The sequence below is a fragment of the Nelumbo nucifera genome, chromosome 7 (assembly GCF_055504915.1).
Source record: "Nelumbo nucifera cultivar China Antique chromosome 7, China Antique-T2T, whole genome shotgun sequence".
NCBI lineage: Eukaryota > Viridiplantae > Streptophyta > Magnoliopsida > Proteales > Nelumbonaceae > Nelumbo > Nelumbo nucifera.
The window spans coordinates 50573612-50586023 of NC_142655.1; the positions used below are offsets into that span (position 1 = coordinate 50573612).

At 36.1% G+C, this 12412-nt stretch overlaps 1 protein-coding gene across 2 annotated transcripts; it reads left to right on the forward strand.

Annotated features, from left to right (window-relative positions):
- The first annotated feature begins 1123 nt into the window (after nucleotides 1-1123).
- On the forward strand, nucleotides 1124-11749 carry LOC148790476 (uncharacterized). Of its 2 annotated transcripts, none has more exons than XM_088891399.1 (5): nucleotides 1124-1648; nucleotides 2908-3051; nucleotides 3153-3236; nucleotides 7095-7484; nucleotides 10961-11749. In XM_088891399.1, exons 1-4 carry the CDS (start codon nucleotides 1444-1446, stop codon nucleotides 7418-7420), a joined length of 759 nt encoding a protein of 252 aa, XP_088747525.1. In that variant the 5' UTR covers nucleotides 1124-1443; the 3' UTR covers nucleotides 7421-7484; nucleotides 10961-11749. The 2 variants fall into 2 exon arrangements, with proteins under 2 accessions (XP_088747525.1, XP_088747524.1); XM_088891398.1 differs by lacking the exon at nucleotides 10961-11749 and adding an exon at nucleotides 8032-10106 and having other exon boundaries at nucleotides 1126-1648.
- The last annotated feature ends 663 nt before the right edge of the window (nucleotides 11750-12412 follow it).

The window sequence follows — 12412 nt, forward strand, 5'->3', positions numbered from 1 at the left end:
GATTTTTCCTAAGATTTAATTGTCAAATTAGTTGACATTTAAATTTGACCCATCCAAGGTTGATGATGATAACCAACCGACGGATGGAATGTGATAAGAGATAATTAACCATAACAATCATGATAATGACTCCGAATCTCCTACACAAGAACTCTACTCACACCTACCCCCAAGATACAACATCCATCCATTGGAAACATATAAGAGGATGATATATTCTTTATGTGTGGCTGCGATTTCATGTGAATATGTGTGGGTAGAATTGTCATGATGAGATCCGGAATCACATCCCTTATTTTTATTTATTCATTTTTCTTTTTACATGATTTCGACGGAAGATGTTCCTATGCTAACTGGAGAATAAGAGTTGGAAGAAAAATATGGAAGAATATCTGTCTGAAAAGGGACTCCGGCATCACATCAGCGAACCTCAACCAGAAGAGGCAGAATATGGTTGGGTAGAACAAGATTTAAAAGTTTTGATGAAAATCGAAGGGACCTGTGATCCCAAGATCCATCCATACATTAAATCACTGTCCCCGGCTAAGGTTATTTGGGACCAATTAGCTGTAATGTATGGGGAAATGGATGACTTCGGCCCAAGATGGAAAGGTACTAATCTCGACACGCATCTGCCCATATTAGTCTTTTTCGTCCCAACTTCAAGTTTTTTTTGTTTATTTTTTTGAAATATCATAGAATACTGCAAAATTCATCAATTTCTATACCCAACTTCAAATTTGCCCCAACCAAATTTGTATACAAGCCAGCAACTCCAAATCTCCTACATGACACCACAGCCACCCACCGGGTAAAAGATTTGAACACCTAGCCAGTTGGGAGACCAGATCTAGTCGGCACAATATGATACTTAAGCACGTTCAATGAGCACTTCATAAATATTCTGACAACTGTCAAAAATAGATTTAATCTTTAGGTTGAGGGTACAGATGTCAAAAAATTTTCTAAATACTCATTAAACATGCTTACAGTATTGCCCCTACCAGATCGGGACTGGCCAGTTAGTGCCATGGTAGCTAGTAGGTATTTAAGTTACATCACCTGACCATTATGTACTATTGACCAAACAAACTATTCTAACATAAATTGCTTTAGCAGGGAAAGTGAGCACTTGTTATACATGGTGTTTGCCCTTCTTCAATGCAATCGCAACAGGTGAATGGAGTAAAGTGGAAGAATTTGTAAACAAGAATAGAGGAACCCTGACCGCTAGAATCACAGTGAATGGAGAAACCCCTCTTCACATTGCAGCTAAGTTTGGAAAAGAAAGTATTGTAAAGGAGCTGTTGCTCAGGATGGATGAAGAAAGTGTAAAGAAACGGGCGGGCACTCAACGAAGCAACAGCCCTCCATTTTGCTGTCATACAAGAACAACTACAAATTGCAAAGGTCCTTGTGAATAAAGTGGAGGCTCTGGTGCTGATGAAGTTCGAAAACATGTCGGCCGTTGCCTTGGCAGCCAAGTACCGTCACAAGGATTTGGTGACTCATCTTTACCCCATTACACTTAAGGAGGAAGAAATGTTCAAAGGGTTAGCAAAACCAAAAGATTATGAATGTGTAGGTGCAGAAATCGACCAAAACCGGGCTACGCTTCTTACTTCATTGATCAACGTCAATTTCTTCGGTACGTACAATAAATTGAGGTTTCTATTGATTTACTCTATACATATAATTTTTTATTGGATTGTATAATTGGGAACAGTGACAAATAGAGGAATCTATCATAATACAACGATATTATATCATAAATAAATGGGGGTTTGAATAAATACAACTGAAAAACCAGTAAAAATTTAGATGCATGGGACAAACCATAAATTTCCCTAAATTTTAAATCAATGTCATCTGAGCCACAATGTCTTTTGGTTGACACCCAATATTTATTTGTCTGATTATTTCTTTTTTATAACATAATGTCAAGAAGTTCAATTAGTTGCTTCAGTTAGGGGCCATTTGATTATTAAAGGCTGAAGTTGCTTAACTGGAAGACTATTTTCTTATTCAAAACATAGTAACTTCAGATTGTTCACAACCCCTGACAAAACATATTTATAATAGGCAAAAAGCGATAGCTTTCTGATCAGTTCAACCACTTCAGCTATTATCAAACAACCTCTTAATTTTAAATACCCATTGTCATTGATAAAGGGAATGTAACTGAACTGAATGCTTTGTGTTTTAGCATCAGGGCTTCATTGTATAGCACGCTCACGAGTCTGGACCCCCTACTCATGTCTCACTATAGCTATGAGCAATTTTTAAGGTTTAATATCAATAAAAGTAATATATTTAAAAAAAAATCAAAAATAGATTAACTTTTTAAAAATATCAATAAAGGACAAAAATACTATTCATCTTCTTCTTTTTGCCATTTGTTTATCAAAGCTGCCACCTGCCACCGCCGTTCGCTGCCGCCTACCACTGCCTCTGCCTCCGGCAACGTTGCCAGAGGTGGCCGGAGGCAGAGGTGGTGACGGCAAAACTGGTGATCATTCCTCTGCCCCTCGCCGCTGCCACCACCTGTCTCCACCCACCTCTGGCAACCTCTGGCAACGTTGCCAGAGGTGGAGGCGAAAGTTAGCGGAGGCGGCGGCATTGGACAGAGAAATATCATCACTGTCGCCGCTGCCACCTCTACCCCCGGCCACCTCCAACAACGTTACCGGAGACAAAGGCAGAAGTGGGCATAGGCAGCAGCGAGCAACAGTGGACGGCAATGGCGGGGGGTGGGCGGTGGCTTCAGATGTTACCATATAGCCCTAACTTGAACTCAGCCTACTGGATTGGGCCTAACTCAACCTAAATTAATTAGACTTATATTAATGAATCTCTCTCTCTCACACAGGTCTTAGTCTTTGTATTCATTTTATTTCTAACATGCAGATGAGGCTTTATATCTATTCAATCGATTTCCAAATTTAGTCTTGGCCGAAGACATCCATGGGAAAACAGCCGTGCTTTCACTCGCTCGAAATACTTCTGCATTCCGAAGATCCAGTTGGTTTTTTCAACGACGCATCTATTCATGTGGCTCTCTCTCTCTCGTCTGTGTATAAAAATTACTTCCTTTAAAAATGTCTAGCATGATTGAAGTACAAATATTTATTTTTTTTGTCCGTTTTTTGAAGGTTTAAATCTGAAGTTCTTTTGTAACGGTCGGGGCAGAAATCAAGACCAAGAAAATTTAAATCAAGCCTGTGAGGAAATGGAAGGTGTGTGCCCTTTTTCTTCCCGTCTTTTATCTATGGCAAAAGCTTTTTTTTCTTTCCTTTCCTTGGAAAATAAGAGGGATTCTACCGGATGTTTTGTCCCTAATATCAATAAAATAACCCTTTCAATATAATTTCCAAAACAGAATAACTCTCTTTTGAAAAAAAAATAAAATCAAATAAGAGTAGGAGATGCACTATTCACCTCTTCCTCCTCCGGGATCACCAAACAATGGCAGAAAACCTCCCCTACCTCTCTTTCTCTCTTGTCAGATCTTCCACCCACTACACCACACCGACTATCTCTGTGCACCAAATCTCTCTCCCTACCTCTCTCGTCAGATCTTCCGGCCACTCCACCGCTGCTACACCGCCCTCTATCTCACTCAGATCTTGTCACCACACCACCACCACCACCCTCTGTCTCTGTGCTGCTTAGATCCTCCGTTTGAAGGTCGCCGCCGCACAAATCTACCTTTGAAGATCTACCTGTTTGAAGAGAGGAATGTATTGCAGTGCGGTTATTTGATATTTTTTCCAAAAAAGTTATCATGCTTTAATTATTATATTAAAACTGTTATTGTTATTGATATTAGGAGCGAAAAGTGGTGGGTCAGATTTTAGTAGAGAAACATCAGGGTTCTCCTTCAAACCCTGTGGTCAAGGAGAACCAAAAGCCATCCCTCAACAAGAGGGCTCTCCCTCAAACAGGTGGTCAAGGGCCAAAATTTGAAATCAAAATAAGATAAAACTTTGTTGTACCCATTTAATTACAAATCAGATCCTAGGCTCTATTTGCACAAGTTTTGCTTTTGAAATTTGGGCTGTGAGAAGACAAAATGAAACCAAAAAGCATTTTCAAAATTTGGTAAGAAATTCTTTTAAAAACATTATATTCCGAAGGCGAAATACTTTTAAACCCCAAATCACAAAGCCTAAATTTTGGGTTTTGTGAGCTTATCCAAACACAACCTCTGTTAATTTCTTAACTCAAATAGAAAATTGGTTCAAAGGTCGTGAAGACTAGGAGTGTAACCGAGCTGAGCCAAGTCGAGTTTTGGGATGCTTGAGCTCAATCTTGACTCAAAAACATGAAGCTCAAAATTCGACTTGGCTCTAGCCAATTATAAATAAATTAATATTATGAAATATTATAAAAATATTTTACGAACTTTATTACAATTTTATTTATTTATGTTATAATTAAATTAATATAAAAATGAATATTTATTTATATTGTAAAAAATATATCAAAAAATACTATTTTATTAAAAGCTCGACTAGGACTGCAAGCGACTCGAACCGAGTATTATAAATCTCGAGCTCGGCTTAACTAACTACTCAACTGAGTCGCTCAACTAAACTCGATAACCTTGGAGCCGAGTTTGAGTATTTTGCGAACCGAGTCTGAGTCACTTGCACATTGGCTTGCCTCGTTTACCCCCCTAGTGAAGACGTTATATTGGTGTGGGTTCCATTATTCCAAATAAAATTTGTTGTTAATTATAAATTAAGCCTAATTTGGCCTCATAAACTAGATGAAAAAAAAATAACCGAAATGCTTGAGGACTTGCCTTGATAGTAGGGGTGAACAAATGGCTAGATTCTACCCAATACAAAATGGAACTGACCTCGAATTTGTCTTAAACTAACCATACCTAATTTGATAACAAGTAGAGTATGGTTCCAAATTCTTGTAACTGAACCCCATCTAGTCTGATTCTAGGGTCAAGGGGTTTACCCTACTCCAACTCACTTGGAGAACCAACCTTAGTTGATCTTAGTGGAAGCAACCTTAGTGCTTCTGACTTGGGAATTGAAATTGCCATGAAATATACTTTCAAATATATTAAGGATATAAAGATTTGAACCCAAGCACTCATAGTTACAAAGACCATAATCACACTTAGACCTGTTCATAGGTAAGGCTCAGGCTTGGCTGTTTGCCAAAATTTGAATGAGGCTCGAGCCCAACACAATGTAATTCAGGCCCAAAATCTGGCCCGTGAACAGGTCTAGTCACACTTTATCATTGAATCACTTAAATAATTTGATTTTTTTTTTCAATTAATATTTGAATGCGTATAATAAATAGTGTAAAAAGTAATATACAAAATTTAAGTAATAATGATAATTCTTAAACAATCTATTAATATATTTGGATAAATTACAAATTAAATTACTCAATTTAATTAATAAAAATAATATAAGTTTGGAACTATATTATTATTATTATTATTATTAACCAACCTTGGAAAGCCAGAAGCGATGTTGATATGATAGGTTTTAGTTCAAAAACCTAGAATTAATTCTCACAAGGTAGGTTCTAGATTCTGCCTTAAAACCTAACTAAACCGACCCATGTTCACCCCTACTTGATAGTAGGTCTCAAATAAGTTGGGCATGGACAGTTGTCTCATGTTAAGTATAGTGCCATTACCTAGTACCATTACAGCAATACCCTTATAAGTAGGGCTTCTTCAAAAACATGGTTACTTGGTTAGGCCTCGGACTCGAAAGAAGAAGAAGAATGGACTAAATAAGCTTCAATTCAAAACAAAACTACAAATTGAGTGGGACCCACATGTATAGTGGTATGGGTCCCACTCTAGCATACTGTGATGGTTACTAATTCAAAATAAAATGGACCCATGCTTGCAGGCGTTAGTGTTAAAAACACTCCCATATTCTAGAATGACATTTATTATTGTGTGTTTTTTGTGAGAAGACCATTAATTATTAAAGAAACATGTATTGATTAGTGAGCAAAAAGATCAGTGGTTTTAATACTACTTGAGCTGCTATTGTCTTGGTCAAATTTTTACAATTCTTATTATATATTTATAATAAGAAATGATAAGTTTTGAGAGTTGAAAGATTGGACTGAATATGCATCAGATCAACAGCACATGGAAACCAAATTGGTATTTTAACATTTGAGTTCAAATCTTATTCATTGAATTTAAATCAAATTTGGATTGGATATGGAAATTGTTAACAATATTATATATCATAAATAAAAATAATCTGAATATTATATATTGTTAACAAAACAAACTAAAAACTTAATACTATATATATCATAAATAAAATGACTTCAAAATAACTTCTATTATACTTCAACTTACAACTCTTTATAGTAAATATATGAAGTCCAAACATACTTTGTTGACATATAAATAATAATTTGATGTGGATATAATTATGTACAGTTGTAAATTTTTAAATATTATTGGATCACATCAATATTAATTATTTTTTAAATAGAATTCAAATGTATTTTAACTTTTAATTTATGAAATTCTAATTTTTTATTAATTTCTTAATTTTTAATAATTGCTAGATAAAAAATCTTGATAAAATTTTATACTTATTAATAAGTTACTAGGTTTCAAAATATATTTTTCTAACAACTGACCAATTAAATAAAATTTGAATATGAAATAAACATTCAGATGAAAGTATGATTCTCTCTCTTTGGAATACAATAGACAAAATAATTAAAGAGGCATATACAAATATGAAAAAATAGGTTAGTGATGGGGTCAAGGCTTGGGCCAAACTAAAATGATCACCCTTAAGAAAATTGCTTTTGGTATATTAGATTAATGAGGATATGGGAGAGAGAATAAAATAAAATTAAAAAAGAAAAAGTAAAAAATAAAAAAGGAAAAGAGCAATTCAATGGAGTAATTGAAGAGGGAGAACTAGTAAAATATTCCTAAATTAATAAAATATCTCTAAATTTAATATTAATTTTTAAAATATCTTTAAATTTTCCCCAACTATAAATTAGAATATATAACTTAACATTCCATTTGTCAATTATTAATTATATATTTCTGTTTCTCTTCTATGCAGCACCAACCACATCTCTGAAGAAAATAAACCCAGAAGATTTGCAATATCCCAATGCTCTTCGGTTACTGACGACTTCGACCATTTTCTCGGCCGTTCAAATTGGGAATGTTGAATTTGTTACGGAGATGATCAGATATTGTCCTCAGCTTGCACATTTATTTGACGATAATGACTTGGGCATAATCCATCAAGCGATTATTCACCGCCGAAAGAAGATTTTCAACCTTATCGATTCAATGGATCTCGCAAGACAAAAGATGGCCAGATATCGTAGTTCAGAAAAGGAAAACATATTGCATTATAACTGCAAAACGGGCGCCCATTGATCGACTCAATCAAAAACGTAGTCCAGCCAACCGAGAGTTGCAGAACGAGTTACGGTGGTTCAAGGTAATTTTAATTTCCTCCATGTCCTATTATTTTTTCTTGTGCCTCGCCATTTCTTGTATTTTTATATATGTTCCGTTTGGTTCTCAGAAATAGAGGTTTATTTGGAATAGCAATTCTATTTTAATTTCCTCCATGTCCTATTATTTTTTCTTGTGCCTCGCCATTTCTTATATTCTTATATATGTTCCGTTTGGTTCTCAGAAATAGAGGTTTATTTGGAATAGCGATTCTGATTCCAACTGTTTGCTTAGGCAGAATCAGAATTGCATTTCCATTCTTTTTTAGGAGTTGGGAATGAACTCTCATTCCTGCTGATTCCAATTCTTATTTTTATTTTTGTCTGAATCAAACAAACTATGAGAATAAACTATTTTGATTCTAAAGGATTTTGATTTTGATTTTAATTCTGATTCTAATCGAAAGTAAATGAATCCTGATTTTTTCTTCTTTTTCTTCTATTTGAAAAGAGTACAAAAATAATAGTTATTTCTCTAACTAATAATAATTGATTATTAATGGACATAATCAACTACTACTGCTGCTGCAGTTAGTAGGAGATACAGTCCCACCCACCCTTCAAGACTCTGTAAATAACAAGGGTCAGACGCCTGCAATGCCATTCATGGAGGAGCATAAAGAGTTATGGAATGATACAAAGCAGTGGCTCAAGGACACGACCAACTCGGGTATGGTTGCGAGATCCAGCCCTCTCCGGTAAACAACAAGGGTCAGACGCCTGCAATGCTATTCAGTGATGCTTTCAACAGTATTATCTCTACCAGCCCTCTCCGGTACCGGAAAAGCTGATAAAGGCGAAATCCCCATCAAGTTTCTTAATCACGGCCATTTCTACAATGTTGTTATAGCAACTATGATCTCACTGTTCTTTGCTTCTGCTTCTTTGTTGTCTTTCCTATCCGTCTATATGACTTGCCTACATCACTTGCCTCGCATGTTAAGCATGGGTCTTTTATTTCTCTAAGTCGCTGTGTCAGCCATGATAGCTACCTTCATCACTACCATTTACATGGTTTTGCGTAATCGGATTGCGTGGGTTATGCTCCCACCCGCCCTTCTGGCTATTATTCCAGTTGTGGCACTCGCTGCTTTAAGCCAATTTCCTATCTTCATTGACTTGTCGGTTTCCTCCTATGCGCCAACCAAATTCACCGAGCGTAGAAGAGGATACTTCTAAGAAAAGAATGTATAGCTGCTTCAAGCCTCAAACACCATATATATCCAGTTGGATGATCGTGTGTGGATTTTATGTTTTTCTTTTAATTTTATTTTTTGAGGGACAATTCATTTTTCACTCCCTTAACAGTGAAATGAAATGCACTAGACTGATTGTAATTTTATTTGGAATAAAGTGTAGTTTATTTTCAATTATCTCACTTTTCTCGGTTCTCCAACTGTTGTCTTTTTTTTTTTTGGTTGAAAAGCTGTCAGTGTGGTCTATTTACAGAAATTTGCAAACAGTTAGAGAGGGATCTTCAAATATCTCAACAAAGGATTAGAACTAAATCCTCCATTAACCAACTTATGCACCCCTCTCAAGAAGAGTCTTAGAGTCAATCTAGGACTTTAGCCACAGCAAAGTCCCAATCACCTATTGGGTCCCATAGATTCATCTCAAGCCACCTAATGAGCCCTAACAATACTGAATGAGCTCTAATAGGAAGAATAAAAAGAAGGGGAAGGGGATTTAGATAGGGCATCGTCTAGCTGGGTGTTCAAGTGGGTGGCTTCTCCTTCCATTAAGTCAAGTCTCCTTTTTGCTAATTCGAATGGACAGAGAAGACAAGGAAAAGGATGCAAGAGCAATAGAAGAGGAGGAGGAGAAAGACAAAGGCATAAGAGTATGGTGGAAGTATGAATAGAAGCCTCATTGTTGTGATGCTCTTTGTTTCAAAGAAAGGTCATCATGCTCTTTTTCTCATGTTCAAAGATTTCTTTGCATTCCTCTTTTTCCTTAGTTCCAAGAAGGGGAAGAAGATGCAAAGTGAAAATAAGCTCAATCACTTTTTAGATGGAATTACTTTTCCCCATCAATCTTAAATCATTTTTGTCCAAGGGCGTTATTCACCCCTTTTCAGGCTAGGTTTGAATGATGGCAGAGATGGCAATAGTTACAACCATATGTGGATTTCAGGGGTATTTTGGTTATCCATAGAATATTTTTAGTAATTTGGGTATTTCAAAAGCATTCCCATTGATTGATTAGGAATTTGAGATCAACAGCTACCAGCATTCATGTGTCAACCGGGCAATTTTGGTCACCTATGTCTTCAAAACAAGATCTTTTGTAAATTAAGGGGGATTCAGTATTACAAAATGATATATTTTCAAACCTGATGGTTTTGATTTGTCTTTGGAACCAGAATTCAAGTTGTACAATCCGATCATTAAATGCTCATTTAAGTTACCTTTAATTACAGCATTTAATGTATCATTAAATGTTATTTAAATCCAATAATTTGTTAAAAATCATAAACCAAAGGTACAAAGTTTTGAACCCAAGTCATTACTTGCAACACTAATTAATTAACCATTATACCAACCACAATTACTTGTTAAAACATGTTTTTTTATATTCAAAGTAATCTTCCTTGCCTTGGTAGATGTTTCCCAACAAGCTATAAATTTGATTATTAATATTTACATAATAATAAGATGGCAAGTTAAATTTATTTATTAAAAATTAAGGTATATATTAACTTGTATACATAATAAATATCATCTAAATCTATATATAATAAATATTAATTAATAAATGACTTCAAAAAATATTAACTAATAAATATTAGTATATATACACATACATTTTAGTTTTATTATTTTTCAATGGTTACTAATTATATCCCGATACTTTATATAAATCATTAAAGAATGGTTTTTTATGTTTAAATAAATTAGTTATAATCACATAAAACTCATTTTTATTATTATTCATATTTTTTGAATTTTCTAGTGTATCCATGTGTATCTTGATTTTTTGTCCATATCTATATGTTTCCAAAGCGTATCTTGATATATTTCTTAAAATTACTTTTCCAATACACTTTGCGATTTTTATACTTTGAACCTTGGATATGTTGAATATTGATGTCTATTCTCACTCCAGGGATTAGTGGTGAGAGTAGTTGTATTCATAAATAGTGAAACTATTTCGTTTCACAACTCAAGGTGGTAGTTGCTTATCAAACTTTCCCTAGCACTTATTAGTATGCCAATTGAATGAACCCAAAAAAAGGGGCATAGAACAATTGGAAGCAGAGTCTCCCAGCTCTCTTTGTTATAATTGGGTTTAATATATAATCCATACAGTTTGCAAATACTCATGCTTTTTGTTAATTATAATTGAGAGAAATGATGCAATCTATACTTGAATTGCATTCACTGATTTTGTTTTGAATTGTTGGATATTTTAGCAAAATTGGTCTCAAACTAAATATTCCATGCTTGTCTTCTTTAAGAGGAGCTAGGTTTTCAATATTTGCCTTAATTCCTTTTAACAAATGGCAAGTGGAAGATAAGAGGCTACTTCCCATCTCTACATCAAGTCAAAATAGCACAAGCAAGGAAGCAGAATTGTGAATGCCGGCAGAGGCAAAGCAGTTTCAACAACCACCAACTAATAACCCAATCAAATAAATGAGCAGTGAAGAATCTCTGTGAAATCTAAGACTTAAGCAAAGAGGAACTTGGATAAACAAAGCTACTAACATGGAGGACAAGCAGAAATCTCTCTTTCTCTGGCGAAAACAAAAGGTAAAGATACTTGCATAACCAAATAGGAGGGAGATAGACACCAGTGAGAATGGAGAGGTGGGTGGCAAAGTCGTTCGGTCAACATCTATCTAATTGGGTATGTATCGGATCTTGATGCCGGCAACGAGAGTGAGACATGATGAACTGCAGCACAGCCGAAACAAGCTCCCCAACCTCAACTGGTGCTGTGGTGTCAACGGTGAGCTTTGGTACATCACCAACATCATAATCGGAGCAGCCAGCGTACCCGTCCAGCAGCTTCTGCAAATCTTGCCACGTGGCAGGCTTGTGCCAGCTGGAAGCAGCACTGGGACCCGCGCCTCTCCTCTCCAGGCGTCGGCGCCATTCATTCTCATCGTGTGGTCTGCACTCGATGATGATGACATGGGCTCCATACAAAGCTTCCAGTTCTAACAGGCGATCAAGGTGTGACCGGCGAGACAGCGGGGAATCGATGACAACGCTGAGCCCCAAGGCAAGTTGGGTGCCGGCAATTCGCCAGATGACGTCGTAGGAGAGGTCATTGAGCAGCTTTGCGATGGTGGAGGGGGATACGTGGGATTCCTGAATTACCGCAGTGCAATCTCGAACATCATCTTTGTCGATCAGAGGGCATCTCAGAGAAGCGGCTAGAGAGTGGGCCAGTGTGCTTTTCCCAGTGCCAGGATGACCCTTCATTGCAATGATCAGTTTGAGAGGACCCACAATTTCCATTTCTCTCTCTCTCTCTGAGTTGAACTTCAAACCGAAGAACTCACAGGCCAAGCCTTTGAAACCAACCCAGAGGAAAATGGATAAGCTTTCAGATGTGGCAGAAATGAGATTCGACAAATTAATATTGTCTGCATGAAAAAAAAGGGCAAAGAATTCTAGAAAAAGATCAAGACCACACAAACTGATTAACTAAAATACTTATTAGCAATAAATACATATATAAATAAATAACGGAGGAACTGCGATTTCGTTGGTGGTGAGGGGCCCAAATTTACTATAGAACTACCTATTGCTCAAGAGAATTAGAAGATATTCTATAGATGAAAAATTGGTGGGTGTGAATTAATTCACACCACGCCTTACGGTAAGGACCAATCCATACCACACCACAATCCATATTTGTTCTAAACTGTGAATAAACTGTGTAGACAGGATGAGTCCAC

Excerpts from the sequence above, each read along its gene's own strand:
- LOC148790476 (XM_088891399.1), top strand. The coding sequence starts at position 1,444 with ATGAAGTTCGAAAACATGTCGGCCGTTGCCTTGGCAGCCAAGTACCGT. Across the intron at positions 3,052-3,152 it reads TCAACGACGCATCTATTCAT|GTTTAAATCTGAAGTTCTTT; the intron begins GTGGCTCTCTCT and ends CGTTTTTTGAAG. Across the intron at positions 3,237-7,094 it reads AGCCTGTGAGGAAATGGAAG|CACCAACCACATCTCTGAAG; the intron begins GTGTGTGCCCTT and ends TCTTCTATGCAG.